At 43.6% G+C, this 19,409-nt stretch overlaps 1 protein-coding gene across 1 annotated transcript; it reads right to left on the bottom strand.

Annotated features, from left to right (window-relative positions):
- Window positions 1-915: 915 nt before the first annotated feature.
- On the bottom strand, window positions 916-19,109 carry nptxrb (neuronal pentraxin receptor b). The gene is made up of 6 exons (XM_070552579.1): window positions 18,972-19,109; window positions 18,102-18,829; window positions 9,608-9,989; window positions 8,765-9,006; window positions 5,342-5,521; window positions 916-1,320 (listed from the first exon to the last, which is right to left on the bottom strand). The coding sequence occupies exons 2-6, from the start codon at window positions 18,822-18,824 to the stop codon at window positions 1,075-1,077; spliced, it is 1,773 nt and encodes a 590-aa protein (XP_070408680.1). The 5' UTR covers window positions 18,825-18,829; window positions 18,972-19,109; the 3' UTR covers window positions 916-1,074.
- Between the last annotated feature and the right edge of the window lie 300 nt (window positions 19,110-19,409).

Genomic DNA, 19,409 nt, shown 5'->3' on the forward strand with positions numbered 1-19,409 from the left:
GAACGTAAATCCTCTCCATGTTCCAGCTCTAAACTGAAACAGGCCATGTGTGTGTGTGAGGTGAATGAACGCTCACCAACCCACATGTACAGCACTATCTTGAATAATTGTTTTATTTCCCACAAAGATATCTGCATGTTGCGGTGGCATCTGTGAACACTAACACTGTCAATAACAAGTTGTTTTTTTTAGTAGCAGAAAATATGGCTTTGCAGAAGACACTCGTGCAAACATACTCACATTCCATCTGGATTACATTCAAGGGTACCACGGTTTTATCAACACACATCATGATGCCAGCATCTGATTAGCAGTCAGAGAGACATGAAGTGTTTATTTCTGAAGCAAGCGCTGCATTGTAGCTAAAAACCAAACGGTTGCAGCTTTTCTGCAGCACCGTGAGGTGTGTGGCAGGATTACAGCAAGGGCAGCAGACAAGACACGAGCAACATTAGCAGGAATACATTCAGCTTTACAACATTTACAAGAAAAACTCTTCTCACTAGGTTGTGTTATGCAATAGAGAGAAATTAAAATCACACAGACGTTACTCAACAGTCAGAACAGCTAAGAAAAAACAGAACATTTTCTTTCTGATTGAATGATAAAGTCAGCACTCCCAGAAATCACATGTAGCATTTAACACAACCACGTTGACATGAGAACAACACACGTCTTTGTGTAGGCCTACGTGATTTTTTTTAAGTTGAGATGGTCCAAAGCATGAGTAATAAAGAGATATTTGATCAGATCCAATCTTTCCTCCATTATGCCACATGTCCATTAAAGCTGTTGATGCCAGAAGCTGATCTACCAAGCTGACTTCAAAGGAGTGAGTCTATGACCGAGTCACTCGCTGCAGAAGTAAACACATGAGCGTGTACACCAACACAAAGAACAAAACAGATACGCCACCCTTTACAGCTTAATCATAAATATCTCTTGGTCCTTCCCGCCTCCCAAAAGGCAACTACGCTCTAAAATCCTGTTTATTACACCTCTAAACATCTGGTCTGACTCTGAAGTTGGCTGATCAAATAGGACCATGACTGGCTGATTTCCACTGGTCACCCTTCACTGTTTGGGGCCTGAGAGGCTGGACCTCTGCGCAGCGTGGCATGGGTCCAGGGACTCCTTGGTGGCACCACCATAGACATCGACATCCTGGTCCGTCCAGGGGGCGATGTTTCCCAAAGCCGATGAGCTGCATTCGGCCAAGGCGGCCACCTCTGCAGGCTTCAGCACCCGGTCCCACAGGTTGAACTGGGATAATTCTCCAACGAGAGCCTGGGAGGCATCGAAACGCCCGCCGAGTGTATCCTGAAAAGCAAAGTGGTTTGTTGTAAAAATGTTAAGTTGATTCAAGATTTTTTATTATTCTTTCAAGACATAAAAACACAAAAATAAACAATCAATGATGAACAAGAGTCTGCTTCTAGACCTGCAGAAAGAGAAAAAAAATTTTTTTAAAGGGACACACAACAACGCAACTGGAGCGAGCTATCACTGCTTCAACTTGATGAAGAAATATAAAATCAACATTGTTTTACTGAACAATCACGATAATAAATCACAGTGCATGTAGTGCCAACAGCAGCCTTAAGACATGTTGAAAATGCCCAAGTTCATACTTATGAGAGCACCATGTGAGCACCTGTGTGTGTACACGCGCTTGTATATATAAGGTTTCTCTATAGGAGCGTCCAATGGAGAGTGTGAGGGGCCACAGATCTGCCCCCCAAAGATGTGTAGGAGATGGAGGGAGCTCCAAGTCCCAGAGATCCAGGAGCTGCCCCAGAGCGCAGGGACCCCAGGGAGACTGCAACCAGAAAAGCCCCAGCCCCTCTCGAGAGGCGCAGAGGATCGCCCCAGAGGGTCACAACCAGCAGCCGGCAGAGTCCCGGGGGATATCAGCGGCAAGCCCACAGAACCGCCCGCAGCCTCCCACCCCAAGCCGGCCGAGCCCGGAACCCAGCGATCCGGGACCCAGGGGCGGTCAGCCCCGCCGGGGACCCAACAGAGACCAGGGACTCAGATACCTCCAGGCAGCCACTGGGACCGATCAGGCAGACTCCAAAAATCTTAAACCCCCTGACCTGGGAGCACGCACATTTTCAACCAAACATTTGTTCTGATGTCTATGTATGGTGATGCACTAAAGTGAAATTCTGGAAATCCAGTGTTAAAAACAATAAATGTGCATTTCACTAAGTAGCTATATTTCCACTCTCTTTCTAACTATCTATAGATTTTATACTAATTATATTAATTATTGTGTATCAAGACACCTTCGTTATAATTTTTCACCTACAAAAAGAAAATCTTAATGCACCAAAAAGACAATTTAAAAACCTGTTACAATCCAAAAGCATATTCATTTGCATTGAAAATTATAAATTAAATCTAAATGCGCCACTGTTTAAGGGTAGGGTCGTCTCGACTAAACCAGAAAACTCTAGATAAATAGCAATAACATCTATTGGTTGATCTTATCCAATTTATGAAAGGTCAATGGTATTCAAAAAGCTGAATGTTGGTCTTTATTGATGCTAAAATATCATATCTGTGCACCAGGGCAACAATTATTTATAATACCGAAACACTGGTTTGAAACTCTGCTCTGCTTTCCTGGTTAAATAATCATGAAAATGGACCAACAGCTTACTTCACACATAAAAATACTGAGTTCTAGTGAACCTACAAAAATCAGATTAAAATGGTCTCTTCTGCATCAGAGTACCCATGGCAAGGGGATATCCTGGGATTTTCCTCTATAAAATCTCTTCAACACATCTACACAACAGCATTTCATCAGCCATCTGCAGCAGAGATTAATAAAGCCCCATCTTTTCCCTAAATCATCCATTAAATCAAGTCTTTATGTATCAGAGCATCACCTTTGTGAACTAGAGCCCCAGCTCTCTGCTCCTAATCTTCATTGTGAGGATGATGAGCTGCTGAATGAGTATGGGGTTGTTTCTTTGACAACAGGCATGAGGGATAACACAAGATTTGACCATGGTTATATAATGTAGCTGACTCACTAATGGAGAGGAGAAGAAACCCAGAGCAAAGATAAACACCATTAGGTTTCTGTGTTCATGAATGGAAGCTAATGAAATACTGAAAGAGTTCTCCTGGTCCACATCTACAGTTCATTTATCCATCGATCCATTCATCACCGCATCATCATCCATCTGCTGGTCATAAATGCTTCTATTGGCTGTTATCAATCCGCCCAGATATTTATACATTCATCTTTCATTAGTCAATCTTTCCATTAGGATGAACGTTTGTCCATCCGTCAGTCAGTGTGTACATTAACCTATCCATTAATCCATCCATCTACACAACTATCTATCAATGTGTGCATTCATCCATCCATGTATAGAACTATTTATATTTCCATCAATTGATGTGTACATCCATCCATCAAGCCATTCATCCATCTATACAACCATCCATCAATGTGTACATTCATCCATCCATCTACACAACCACCCATCAGTGTGTGCATTCATCCATCTATCCATCTAAAGAACTATTTATATTTCCATCAATGAATGTGTACATCAATCCATCCATCAATATATACAACCATCCTTCCTTTCATCAATCATTGTCCATCCATCCATCCATAAGATTTTACATCTATACATACATCTATACATACATCTATACATACATCTATACATACATCTATACATACATCTATACATACATACATATATACATACATCTATACATACATCTATACATACATCTATACATCTATACATACATCTATACATCTATACATCTATACATACATCTATACATACATACATCTATACATACATACATCTATACATACATCTATACATACATACATCTATACATACATCTATACATACATACATACATACATACATACATCTATACATACATACATCTATACATCTATACATCTATACATCTATACATACATACATACATACATACATACATACATACATCTATACATACATACATACATACATACATACATCTATACATACATACATCTATACATACATACATACATACATCTATACATACATACATCTATACATACATACATACATACATACATACATACATACATACATACATACATACATACATACATCTATACATCTATACATACATACATAAATACATACATACATACATACATACATACATACATACATACATCTATACATACATACATACATACATACATACATACATACATACATACATACATACATACATACATACATACATACATACATCTATACATCTATACATACATACATACATACATACATACATCTATACATACATACATCTATACATCTATACATACATACATACATACATACATCTATACATACATACATACATACATACATACATACATACATACATACATACATACATACATACATTTATTTTAGAGGTGGGAAAAATGATCGATTCTAAGATGCATCGCGATTCAGCCGTGCATGATTCCGCATCGATGCAGCAACGTGACATAATGAGATTTTCTCCCTATGTCTATGTTCTGGACACGTGAGGACAATAACGTTTGAGGTTGTACAACTACTTCCGGGGCCAGAGTTGCAATGACATGCGCACTGCGTTGCCCTAGCGCCAATTTAAAACCGAAATGGCGCACAGGGACACAATGCGAACATTACCAGTAATCAAAGATGTACCCGTTACATTTAAATCGGATGTTTGGGCTAATTTCGGTTTTGGGATCCTGGATGTGAAAGAATCACTTAACACAGCATTTGTTTACTATTTTTAAGTTCAGTAGTATTCTATCTTAAAGCTGTACTATAGAAAACATTATTTATTATATTATTTAAGTAATTATAGGCAGCACACTTTAAAAAATGTTGCTCACTATAGTATATGTTCTGTTTTTCAGGGATATCGAAATAAAAAAGAAATTGAAAACTATTCTACTGCTTTTATTAAGTAATGAAACATTTTGTGAAGAATCGTGATGCATTTCAGACTCAAATCGAATCTTTAGGCAGATAATCGGAATCGGATCGAATCGTGAGGCAGATAGAGATGCACACCACTAATACATTTACCCATTTTTCTATAGAACAATTCATCCTTCAATGTGTACATCCATTCATCTATCAATGTGTACTTAGCCCATCATCACCAGGGTGTGAATGGGTGAATGACTGACTGTGCTGTAAAGCGCCTTGGGGGGATCAAGGACTCTACATGGCACGACATCAAATACAGGCCATTTACCATTTAAATCCATCCATCCATCCATAAAAGTGTACATCTATCCATCCATCCATCTCACCTGTTCCTGTCCCAGTATGAGGACTCCCCCGGGTTTGATGGGATGCCAGGCAGCCAGCCCCTCCCCCCTTCCTTTCATCTTTCCTCCCTGGTAAGCCTTCCACACTCCGTCCCTCAGAGTCCAGCTGACACAGATGTGCTGCCACTCGTTCTGCGGTAGGGACAGAGGCAGCTGTGCCACCTGAAGGTAAGAGGAGAGTCTGAGTAACATCTCTATGTGACTGAACTGGAACAGACCACACGCTTGGTTTTTCTACCACAGCAAACACTCACCTGCTTGCCTCCTTGGAAAGTTGTTTTTTTAACTCATTAAAAAGAAATAGATTTTTCTGGATCTTTTTAATCTACTTTCCGTTTGTAGCTAACATTTTTCAAGTTTTATTGTGTATTTTATTTCAAGGACATCCTGCTTTATATTTTTCCTGCAGCAAATAAGCGCCTGTGAACGACCTAGACTCCATAAAAGTCTGCAGCTAATGACTGCGATTCATATCCTGCTAACAAAAATGGATGGCTGTGACATTTTCAATATCAACATTTTTTTTTTCATTTTTCCATCCAACCACTCATTTAAAAGGCAAAGGAAACTATTCCGTCACAAGATTTTTTTTCTATTCACTTTCACCACTGGATTACTTTGCAACATCAACTAGTTTCTGCTGTTAAATTAATTTATTTATAAAGCGTCAAATGACAACAAGTCATCTCAAGGCACTTTACAAAACAAACATTCCAACTGAACCTACTTGTCAGTGCACTGATTTCCGTTCATTATGCCATTTAGTTCAATGTGTCCTATGTAAGAAATCCCAGCAGATTGCAATTATCATCGATTCTTGTGTAAGTGACTTTAAAGCAATCCCTCACATTAAGCAAGCATGTAGCGACAGTGGAGAGAAAAACTCCCCTTTAGTAAAATATTAAATCAGTCCCCAAACAGCATTCTTGACAGGCTTTTGTTACTCAAACTAACATTTTAAGTGACGAAGTGTATTTTCCCTGGTGATAGAGGGCAGTCCATACCTAAATTGTTGCAAGCAAGCAGTATTTTTGCGTTCGAGTAAGACATTACCAACGGATGGCCGTTTATTTGGGGTCAGGTCGTGGGGGCAACAGCCTAAGCAGAGAGGCCCAGACTTCCCACTCTCTAGCACCTTGGGCCAGCTCCTCCGGGGGAATCCTAACCCCAAAATTCCACTACCTCCGCCCCTGCCTTTCGCAGCCGCTCGCTTCCGAACTCAATTTTTACTGGTACCCGCTCTACAACGGCTCCGCTCCGGTGCGGAGACCTGAGAAGCGTAAACAGGCATGCACGGGATTTTCGAGATCTTGTGATACAGTCCGATCAATAAACGCGGACGTTAGATCCAAACACCCGTTGTGTGGGAGAAGCATCGAAATGAACTGTTTAATCTGCCCATCATTTGTGTTGAGAGATCAGCAGTGTTTGGATCAACAAAGTGTGACTACTTTGATAGTAGAAACTGTATTTATGGCTTACTTTTGTGCATTTAAAGTTCAGCCGCCATTGATAGTTGTTAAAAGTTGTTAAACATGTGCATATGAAACAAAAAACGCCTTTTGTTTACCGATTTATTGTGAAAAACGGAAGTTGTGCTTGCTCCTTTTCCTGTTGGGCGGTTGTGATTTCTGTCCATTGACTGCGGAAGTGCTCCAGCGTCCGGCAAAAATAGAATCGATCCTATTTTTGCCAGATGGCGGAACGGCAGGCAGCGCACTGCGCCGCACGGCCACAGTAGTGGAACAGCTCAGATTGACTACAATGGGACCGATTTTGCTGCGGAGTTTGTGCCAGAGCGGAGGGGAGCGGAGCGGAGGGGAGCGGAGCGGAGGTAGTGGAATTTTGGGGTTAGGTGTTCCCTTGCCAGCCGAGAAACATAGTCCTTCCAGCGTGTCCTGGGTCTTCCTTTAGGTCTTCTCCCAGTTGGATGTGCCCAGGAAACATCACCAGGGAGGCATCCAGGAGGCATCCTAACTAGATGCCCGAGCCAAGTCAACTGGCTCCTCTCGATGTGGAGGACCAGCGGGTCTACTCCAAGCCCCTGCCAGTTGACCGAGCTTCTCACCCTATCTCTAAGGGAGAGCCCAGATACCCTGCGGAGAAAACTCATTTCAGCCGCTTGTATTTGTGATCTCATTCTTTCGGTCATATCCAAACCTCGTAACCATAGATGAGGGTTGGATCATAGATCAACTGGTAAATCAAGAGCTTTGCCTTCCTCCTCAGCTCTCTCTTCACCAAGACAGATCAGTATAACGCCCGCATCACTGCAGATGCAACACCAGTCCACCTATCAATCTCGAACTCCATCTTCCCTTTTCTTGTGAACAAGACTCCGAGATACTTAAACTCCTCCACTTGAGGCAGGACATCATCCCTGACCTGGAGAAGGCATTCTACCCTTGTTTGACTAAAGAATTTCCTTTAGGGTCAAAAATACCTGGGAGCGCAATTTTCTAATGAGTACTTTGTCAGATCGTTCAACCTCCAGCAAAATGACAAGCAAATCAGAGTCCCTTTCATGAATGGCAATGAGCAAAGCGATAAATGTGTAAAACAACGTTTGTGAATGGAGATGGTTTTGTAACCACTTGTTACAAATCAGTAAATACATTTTGACCTCTCGGGCTCCTGTAGAAGGAAACATTGCGTCTAATATGGCATTGCCCAGAGACTAAATCCTGGGGCATACCTGAGGCGGACGCGCCACTCAACGTCGCACTCGAGATTTAGAGAAGTCAAGTGGTCACACAGGATGCGCCACTGAGTGCTTCTTGGAAAGTCGCGCGACAGTCACAACATCACGCCGGATTTGAGAACAGAAAGTGGGAAGCGACTCTATTGTTTATACGTGATCAGACTCGCCGTCGTGTTTTGTGAGACTCAAATTCATAAAAAATGGGTAAGTACATTGTTTATTAGATAATTTTAAGAACAATAGTACTTTAAAGTAGTCAAAACTGTGGCTGGGTTTGTGCCGGCGGTTGAGTTTGTGCTGTAAAGCCGTTGATGTAAAGTACTCCACGATGTCGTAAACAACCGCGACGCCGCCGTGCCACTTGAGATAGAACCGGCACCTATCTTCAGAGCTTAGGTGCTCCCCGTGTGCACACTCTCATCAATTACCACCGTTATTTTAAAATGACAGCGCAGGGGCGCGTCCGCCTCCAGTGTGCAGGCTTTAGACTTGCTACCATGTATTTTAGACCCAATTCTTTTGGTTATATGTTACAAAGCCACCAATATTTTTCAACAACTAGGCATCATTTAATTCATTTTCAACAACAAGTTGATGGATATTGTCTCTTTAAAACACTAATGACCCAAGCAAAACTCATTCATTTGTACATATTTGAACACCAAACACCAGTACAGGAATCTCATGGCGGCCCCTAACTGTACCTTGTCATTGATAAGCAGCTCCACAGGATTGTGGACACCCTGCAGCAGAACCAGCTCATTGGGCTGCCCCGCCACAGAGTAGGAGAAGGGAGTCCCGATGCCCCCCTCCGTGGCCTTGAGCCATACGCAGGCAGTGAAGGCATACATCTCAGTGATCTCCTTTCTCACCAGGCCATACATGTAGCTGGTCCGCATGGGGAAGGAGAGGACGAAGCCATCGGGAAACGGAGGTTCTGTCATTGCTTTGGGCACACAGATCAGCGGGATCAAAGAAACTGTTCATCAACATTTCAGTTAACCATAAATTAAGAATCATGACAGAAAACTACATTAGTTGGGATGAATCAATATTCTTTTTTTTTTTCATCAGTCTGGCAGGGAGGGTCCATTTGCTTGGACTAATATATTACTATGTATGGAAGACACTTGGAAGATAATAACCCGTGATTTATTACTGTCCAATCATTTCTTGTCATTTTAATATTGCACATACTGATTCTGGCATCATAGGTTTTTGATAGATTGTGCAGCACAATAATAACCCAAATAAAGAGGATAGTTCAAGTTTGAAAAGCAAAATAAATCTAAATAATTCAGATATAATTAAATGTATTCTTAGCTATTCACCCCCTATCCGTGTTTGACATTTCACAACCCACAGCACTCATTAATCATCTTATTTTCATTTCCATTGTATCCTCTACTACTGCGATGACCTAGTTCACCCGCAGCGTTTCGTTTGACTTTCATTTCAGGCTTCTCTTTCCATGCTTTTATGTGTGTTAGCTCCATGATGATATTATCTTTCTCCAGTATCAGTTTACCCTCCCCCTGCAGACTCACTGTGTTCCAGCTCCGTGACTCGATGAGTGACGGTATCAATGCCCTTGTTGATCTTCTCATGTTGGCCCTGGGTCTCCTTCCTCATGGCCTGCCGTTCCATCTCCAGCATTTTTATCTTCCTCTCTAATTCCCCCTCCAGGTCCTCAACCCTCCACGTGGTCTTTCCTCGCCCAGGGGAAACCTTTGAAGACGGTCTAGGGCCAGGGGGACCTGGGGGAGCTGGACGACGGCCCCCTGAGGCACCCCCCGCCGTTGGGGAGGAAGCACCGCTTGCGGATGGAGCTGGAGCTTTGCTACCAGTTTGGCTGCTGCCACTGTTGCTACTGCTACCTGCGCCTGCGGATGTGTCGGTTAGGTTCAAAGCCCCAGGCCCAATTTCTGCCTGCAAAATAGAAGCAAGAATAAAATAAGTATAAATATGAATACGTCTGTAACAGTGCTGAGACAAGCAGGTGATTTTTAAAGGCTTACAGAGCAACAAAGACCAAGTTAATGAATCGAATCAGCAGCAATAAAAATATGAGTTGTTTCTTCATTTTTCTCCTGAATAAAACATTTTTTTCACAGGAAAGGTGTGGAGAGGAGATTTAAAGGATGATTTAGTCCATGGCTGCCCCTTATTCATCTGGTAATTTCATGGAAATTATCCAATTTGAACCCTTTGAATTTTCACACCAAAAAAGGAGATAAAAAATGTTTCCTTTTGCATTTTTTATTCAATCGGGGCTATTAAGTTGTGACTAGGGATGCACACTATATCAGCATCAATATCGGTATTGGCCGATGTTAGTCATTTTTTAACATATCGGAATTGGTCTTATAAATAAAACTGGGCCGATATTAACAACCGATATTTTTTCCATTTGGTTTCCATTTGTTTTATCTGTTGAGGGTGAGGGGGCTGACGTGGATTTGTTTCATCATGTGACAGAAATTGTAATAAACTCGTCGTCGTCTTCCTGCGCTTATCCGGGTCTGGGTCACGGGGGCAGCATCCCAACTAGGGAGCTCCAGACTGTCCTCTCCCCGGCCACCTCCACCAGCTCTTCCGGCAGGACCCCAAGGCGTTCCCGGACCAGACTGGAGATGTAACCTCTCCAAAGTGTCCTGGGTCGACCCGGGGGCCTCCTGCCGGCAGGACATGCCCAAAACACTTCCCCAGGGAAGCCTCCAGGAGGCATCCTGACCAGATGCCCAAACCACCTCAACTGACTCCTGTCGATCTGGAGGAGCAGCGGTTCTACTCCGAGTCCCTCCCGAATGTCCGAGCTCCTCACCCTATCTCTAAGGCTGAGCACGGCCACCCTACGGAGGAAACTCATTTCGGCCGCTTGTGTCCGCGATCTCGTTATTTCGGTCATTATCCAAAGCTCATGACCATAGGTGAGGATTGGGACGTAGATCGACTGGTAAATCGAGAGCCTGGCTTTCTGGCTCCACAGGAACTGCCCCCGATGACCACGCAATGTTGCACAGACGTGTCAAGCACGACAGCCCTACAACATCCATAGCCTTGAGATACCCAGGATGAATCTCATCCACCCCCGGGGCTCCGCCGCTGTGTAGTTGTTTGACTACCTCAGCAACTTCTGCCCCCGAGATTGGACAGTCCATCCCCAGGTCTCCCGGCTCTGGTTCCTCCTCGGAATGCGCGTAGGTGGGATTGAGGAGCTCCTCAAAGTATTCCTTCCACCGTCCGACTATGGCCCCAGTTGACGCCAGCAGCTCCCCATCCCCACTGTAAACAGTGTGAGCGAGTTGCTGCCTTCCTCTCCTGAGGCGCCGGACAGTTTGCCAGAACCTCTTTGGAGCCGATCAATAGTCTTTCTCCATGGCCTCACCAAACTCCTCCCACGCCCGAGATTTTACCTAGGCAACTGCCACTGCTGCACCCCGCTTGGCTATCTGGTACCTGTCTGCTGCCTCCGGAGACCCACAGACCAGCCACGCCCTGTAGGCCTCCTTCTTCAGCCTGATAGCTCCCCGAACCTCTGGTGTCCACCAGCCGGTACGGGGGTTGCCACCACGACTGGCACCAGCCACCTTGCGACCACAGCTAGCAACAGCTGCCTCAACAATCGCAGAGTGGAACAAGGCCCACTCAGAGTCAATGTCCCCCACTGCTCACGGGACGCGGTCAAAGCTCTGCCGGAGGTGGGAGTTGAAGACCGTCTTAACAGGTTCTTCTGCCAGGCGTTCCCAGCAGACCCTCACTATGCGTTTGGGTCTGCCAGGTCTACGCGGCATCTTCCCCTGCCATCTGATCCAACTCACCACCAGGTGGTGATCAGTTGACAGCTCCGCCCCTCTCTTCACTCGGATGTCCAAAACATACGGCCACAGGTCAGATGATACGACTATAAAGTCTATCATCGACCTGCGACCTAGGCTGCCCTGGTACCAAGTGTACCGATGGGCATCCTTATGTTCGAACATGGTGTTTGTTATGGCCAAACTGCGACTTGCACAGAAGTCCAATAACGAAACACCACTCGAGTTCAGATCAGGTGGGCCGTTCCTCCCAATCACACCCCTCCAGGTCATGCTGTCATTGCCCACGTGAGCACTGAAGTCCCCCAGCAGGACAATGGAGTCCCCTGATGGAGCACTATCTAGCACTCTTCCCAGGGACTCCAAAAAGGGTGGGTACTCTGAACTGATATTTGGCCCATAAGCACAAACAACAGTCAGGACCCGTTCCCTGACCCGAAGGCGCAGAGAAGCTACCCTCTCGTCCCCCGGGGTAAACCCCAGCACACAGACAGAGAGTCTTGGGGCTAACAAAAAGCCAATTCCAGCCCTCCGCCTCTCACCCGGAGCAACTCCAGCAAAGGAGAGTGTCCAACCCCTCTCAAGGACTTGGGTTCCAGAGCCAATGCAATGTGTCGAGGTGAGTCAGACTATATCTAGCCGGTACCGCTCAACCTCTGCCACAAGCTCCTGCTCCTTCCCCGCCAGCGAGGTGACGTTCCATGTCCCAAAATCCAGTTTCGTTGTCCGGGGATTGGACCGCCAAGGCTCCCGCCTCGGTCTGCCACCCGATCCACACTGCACCGGACCCTTCATGTTCCTCCTGCGGGTGGCGGGTCCACAGTTGGATGAGCCTATGTATCCGGTTCGGGCTGGGCGAAAGCCCGGCCACCAGGCGCTCGCTCACGGGCCCCAACCCCAGGCCTGGCTCCAGGGTGGGACCCCGGTAACCCTCCGGGCCGGGTACTCCGACTCTTTGTTTGCATATTCATGAAAGATCCTATGAACCGTTCTTTGTCTCACCCTTCACCTAAGACCAATTTGTCATGGGAGACCCTACCAGGGGCACAAAGTGCCCCAGACAACATAGCTCCTAGGATCATTAGGGCACTCAAACTCCTCCACCGCGATAAGGTGAGGGAGGTGGGAGTAATCAAGGAGGAGTAATAATAACTGTAATGTAATAAACTCAAAAGTGTAAATGTGTGTGATGTGTGTACATATAACATAAATTCTGCTTTAATAATTTTCATTCTATACAAAATCTTTATTTTAGAAGCATCAATGTCAGTATATCGGTATCACTAAATATCGGTTATCGGCCACAACAATGACTTTTATATCCGTATCGGCCCAAACATTTCATATCTTTGCATCACTAGTTGAGACATAATGTCAGGTAGGAAAAATGTTTTAAAAATTAATAATATTATAATCACAATAAATTAATTGAGGTTATAATTTGGGATGATCAGCTTTTTTAATAAATATCTATACTCTCTTAATTTTCTATACCAATATATGCCCCCCTAAAATAAAGATAATTTAAGGTAATGGAAGTTACAGATCTCCCATCATGCATCCTTAAACTTTAAATATTATCTGTGCAAAATTTGATCATTATTTAAGTCAGACCAAACGTGCCAAACAAACGCCAAACCTCAGATTTGTTATATTTTAACATTTTGAGTGAGATGAGGAAAAAAAAGAAAGACTTTGATGTCTAATATGTGCACGGTATGTGGATATTGTGTCATTATGAGTAAAAACCAATACAGATAAGTTCCAATATTACTCTTTAATGCTGATATCGGCCAATAATAACTGTAGGCCAATAATATCGGACATCCTTATTTAATCATTTTTCAACGTGCCCATATTTTCTTAAGATTTCTTGGGGGTTTATTAGTTGTTGTTTTTCCAGTTAAGTTCCTTTCTTCTTCTCATTTAATAAAAACTAATTACGCTTTACCAAATGAACAAATTGATATATTCCTGCCCCTGATCAAGTTTCCTAAATGGCTACAAATGTCATTTGCATAAAAGTCAAATGGTCTTTATTGGCACCTTTCGTGTGAGATGTTTTACTTTAAAATAATATATAGATTTAAAGAATTTGGAGCATCTTAAACCGTTTCTGTATTTGCATGGTTTAGCGTTTTTATGAGGCATAAATTATAAACAGACGAAAATCTTGTCAGTTTCAGAGCAAACTGACACAATCAGGACACCTCTGAATAATACGGGCCGTGCCACTGCATGTTCCCCTAAAGGCTGATGACAGTAAACACACACAGCTGTGCCTCTTTAGTTTTTGTAATGGATGTTTTGGGCAAATCGAAATAGAAACAGAAGGTTTAATTTTCTATCTTAAGCATTTATTGTAAAAACAAAACAAACAAAAAAAAAACAAGTCATCCAAAGGAAATTGTGTTTTTTCAGGTTCAAATGTTATTCAGGGATGAGGTTTAAATATCATACCAATTTATTTCTAAGGCGCATTTAAAAGCAGCATGGGAGCTGACCAACAACAACATAACATACAGATAAAGCAGATGAAACAGGCAGTCAAAGCACAGAATAAAAATGTTACAAGAAATTAAAAAAGGCTCACAATCTAAAAGCCAAATCATAGAAATGTGTCTTCAAAGGTGACTTGAAGTCACCGATGAAGGATGACCATTGAATAGTGGTTGGCAGTGCGTTGCAGAGAGGGGGAGCAACAAACAAACATGAAGGACCCCTCCGCCCTGTAATTCATAGTGAGGGTGCAAAGTAGCAGGCGGTCAGCTGACCATAGCGAGCACATAGGGTTTGAGTAGTAGGGGATGGACGATATAGAAAAAAAGTATATCGATAACAGTTTTTTTATATTGATCGTTATCGATAATAATTGGAAAAAAAAATTAAATTTGTAGAAAATATATTTTACGTGCAGCCCTGGCCATTTTGTTTTTGGTATTTTTATTTTTTCTTCACCTCCTCTCGCTGAGACTTCTTGCTGCTTCATGCTCTGTTTTGGCTTGAGAATGGGAGGGCCTGGTGAAGTAGCGTGACCGAGTCTGTAGTTTTGATTGGTTAGGAGTAAGTAGAGTCGAGTATGCTGCAACCTGATAGGTTATAATGAAAAAAGGAAACTTTTTTACTGAAGTTTTATTGACCCATTTTTTGTCTATCGATAAATATATTGAACTACTGAATTATCGTCCAGCCCTAGTGAGTAGGTCCCACAGATATGAAGGTGCCAGACTGTTCAATGCTTTATACATAAAGCAGGATTATACTCTAAAAGCCACAGGTAGCCAATGGAGATGCGCCAAAACCGGGGTCACGTGGCTACGTCTGTGTTTGTTATTTATCCTAATAAATAAATAATAAATGGCAGAGAATCATTCATCCATTCACATACCTGCGGAGTTTGGGGTCACCGAGCACAGGTGATCCACGGTCTCTCTGACCACCACCAGCAGGCAAGGAGAGTAAAGTGTCTTGCTCAAGGACACACTGACTAACATGACTGTGGAAGCCTGAGTTTGAACCTCCAACCTAAGTCCCAAAAGTCTCCAAATGTAATTATGGTCTTGTTTTTATAATTATTTTCTCTCTCTCTCATCTTAATGCCTAACCTTGGGTCAGGCTAGTAAATAACTCTTGCAGTCATCAAGAGAGTGTTAGCGTTGGCAGGTTCCCAGTCCATCACAAGGTCACACAAAGACAAACAACCAGTCACACACACACCTTAGACCAGGGGTGGGCAATCCTGGTCCTCCAGGGCCGCTATTCAGCAGGTTTTAGCTGTTTACCTGCCCCAACACACCTGATTCCTGGATGAATCACCTGTTCAGCAGCTCATCAGGCTCTGCAGCAGCCTGTTAATCACTAGTAGATTCAAACCAGGTGTGTTTAAGCAGAGAAACAAGTAAAACCTGCTAGACAGTGGCCCTCGAGGACTGGGATTGCCCACCCCTGCCTTAGACACTGCAGCCAACCAGACATGCATGTTTTTGGTCTGTGGGAGGAAACCAGAGAGCCCAGAGAAAACCCACATGTGCATGGGAAGAACAGGCTAACTCTGCACTGAAACTGCTGCCAGGATTCAAACTTCCAACCTTCATACTGCAAGAAAGCAGTGCTACCAGCTGCACCACCATGCAGCCTAAGCTGTAAATCTGTGGATATTTTTTTCCAATTCACTTTAACAGTTTAAGATATTTATCACTGTTATGAGAAGAGGCTCAGATGTCCATTGTTCTTTTATTTTGTACATTTCTGTAATGACACTTTCTCAGTATTGATTGAAGCTTTTGCACAATAATCTGCATTGACATTTTCCTGCAAACCGGATTTTTAAGACCTGACGTTCCTTGATTCAAATTTCCTGAGCAAATGTTTGTTTTAAACCACGTAAAACGGCCATTATTCTGCATGTGTGCAGAGCATTTCTTTCTTTTTAAAAAAAATTGTCCACAGCAACGGGATTTACAAAACTTAAAACCCTTTACTGTTTTCATCTTGTGTCCATGACAACTAACCTTATCATGAATTCAATTTTAATTATTTTTTTTTATTGGTATAGCTTACAGTGTCCATGTGAGCTCATGAAGGGATTCTTATGCCTTGTTGTTAGGCTGATGAAAATGATGGCCTGGTTTTTACCAAAGCCTATATTATGGTTCCTCTTATTTAACTCACTGTGGTTTGTAAATGATCTCTCTATCGATAATCACTTTGGTGGTATTATTATGCAGAGGGTAGGTTGAAGAAAAAAGGTGTATCGGAAGCAGAAGTAAACAATGGTGAAGCTGTTGGATGAGACATCTGTGAGGGTGAGATCAAATATCAAGAGGAGTTGCTGAGCCAAGTCCGCATCTGGACATCCAGGATATAAATTCACACGGATGGAGACAACCTTGTTGGCACTGACTGTGCTTATTGATATCTGACAGTGATGCAGCAGGGTGTAGACACACACACACACACACACACACACACACACACACACACACACAGAAACACAAACCTGACCACCACTCCACCACCCTCAGCAACCCTTCTTCCTGTCCAGCCAGCTTCATGTTTTATTGATGTCCCCATCCTGCTGCTGGATGCTGAAGAGGCGGCTGACATAATGGGAGGGGGGAGCGGTAGGGTTTGAGGGCTAGTAGATTTCCCCTGAGTCTGTGGGAACGTGGGCAGGACACGAGGGGCCTTTGTAGTGTGAGTTACTTTTCTGAGTGAGGGATTATGTGCAGAAAGGAAAATAAAAAAGAATATACTGCAAACAGGTTTTTTTATATACACATTTAATCCAAATCCCAGTAATAGAATTTATAAGCCCAACACTAGGAATTCTGTCAACTAAATGAACCAGAAGCTGGCCTAATTTAGACAGGAATTGGGTTGTTGTTGTTTTTTTGGTAACACTTTACAATAAGGGTCCCTTTATTAACTTAGTGCATTATTAAGCATTAATAAGCCCTTAAATAAAGTGTTAACAACTGCTTTTATGCAGTACATATTTACTAAGCATATTATTTAATGCATTATTACTCTGTTACATCTATTACTGAACCTAATGGTCCAAAATTCATTCAGTAATGATTAATTATGGTTAGGTAATTCTAGCAGCAGTCTAGATTAGAGATACAAAAGTTGTCTGATGTAAAGGCCCATTATTTACTTTTTTATATATATATCGACATCAGCCGACATACCTCTGTAGTAGAGCTGATTTAAAGTCAGGTAGCACATCCAGTCAGAAGCTGCAACCAAATTTTTGTTCAATGTATGTTGATCCTTAAAGCTCAGTAAATGCTTTAACAGGCTTTTCTTTTTGTTTACTTGTTTTGCATATTTAAGGCTTGGTCTGTTTATTGGTTTATTCCATTTTTATGTTTATTTATATGTATTATTATATTAGGTATATTATATTATTATGGTATATATAATTAAGATTTTAAATTCAGTGTTCAAAAACATATTAGGTTCAGAAATGCCTCAACTGTTCTCATTAGTGACATTTTCGACATCTAGGTATGACCAGCTTATGACGTCAACAAATCAGTATCGGCAACAGAATCATCGATATCGGTTGATTAGTCTAGGTGTTGTAGTTTTACATTAAAGCAGGTTACATATGAGAAGAATTGGTGCATTTCTCCTGTAGGGAGAACCAAGTTCCGCTTCATTTTGCATCAGAACACCAACAAGTTTGTCTCAATTTGCTTAAATACTATCGACCTACCTCCAGTTTCTCTATGCGGTCCTTGAGGTCCATGATGGCCCTGGCCAGCTCCTCCACGGCCCGCGCCGTCTGCAGCTGCGCAGCGGCGGAGGAACTCACATCGTCCCCGGCCATGACGCGGCGGTTCCCGCTCCACACTCCGACGCTCCGCGCCGGGGCGGGCCTCTCGTCTTCCAGGCCACTCTCACACTCACTCAGCTTCCCCGTCAGCTCCCGGATGGTCCTCTTGTCCATAAGGATCTGGTCGTTCTGCCGCAGGACCATCTGCCGGAGCCCCTCCGCGGTTGTCCGTAGGTCTTCGTCTCCGGTTCCATAAAGCGGGTCATCCTGCTGCTCCTGCTCCCGCTGCTGCCTCAGATCTTTGGGCTTGCAGTCTCCCACAGGCACGGGAGTGCAGATGAGTCGGCTGAAGCTGAACTGTTTCGCCGAGCCGCCACTTGTCTCCTTCCCCACGTTCAGCTCGTTCAAAGTGGGAACTTCCAAGTCGATCCCGCCGAGTCCGTTTCCTCCGTCGTGGGAGCCAGCGCCGTGGAGGGCGCCCAGCGGTCCGGCGTGAGCCACCGATGCGGGCTCCAGAGGCTGGAGCAGCGCTTCTGATGTCAGAGTGTCGTTGTCGCTGGGAAGCGCGCCGCGTTTCCGGGGGTAGACGCTGGCGATGATGCAGATAACCGCTCCGAGGAAGGCTAGAGCGCCCGCTCCCACCAGCATCACCAGGAACTTCATCGTGTCTGGAGATCAATGCAATAAATTACATTTGATAAGATACGAGCGTAACCTGCAGCGTCAGCAGAGCATCTTTACGCCGCCGTAATAAACTCAAGTAACTAACAAATACAAGAGCTGCTATCTGGGAAGAAATGTGACACTTACGTGTCTATTCACGTTTCCAATGGCGCTGCTGTCTTCTTGCCACTCTCTGAGTGGGATATCGATGGCACCGTGCTGTCTGGACCAAAGATGCTCACTCTCTCCCCCTCTGTGTTGCCAAGCTGCTCTCTCCTCCTTGCGTTACCATGGAGACCGCTTTTGGAGGAGGGGCGTGCGTAAAGTCAGAGCAGAGGTGAGCCTTCAGCAGCTGCGTCAACAAACAGGGCCGTGATGGATGGAGCTGTGTGATTGTTTCAAGAACGATGAAACCAGAAAATGTTGTCGATCATGTCCAATTCAAAACTCCTTTGACAGAAAAGTTGTTAGGTTTTGTTGAAAATTCATCAAAAACTCAAAGCTCTTGATCATTGATTTGCTTGATCTTTGATTTGATCGCATGGGAAATCCTTTTCAAAGTCTTTTTTTTTTGTGGGCAGCTTC

The sequence above is a fragment of the Nothobranchius furzeri genome, chromosome 6 (assembly GCF_043380555.1).
Source record: "Nothobranchius furzeri strain GRZ-AD chromosome 6, NfurGRZ-RIMD1, whole genome shotgun sequence".
Lineage (NCBI taxonomy): Eukaryota > Metazoa > Chordata > Actinopteri > Cyprinodontiformes > Nothobranchiidae > Nothobranchius > Nothobranchius furzeri.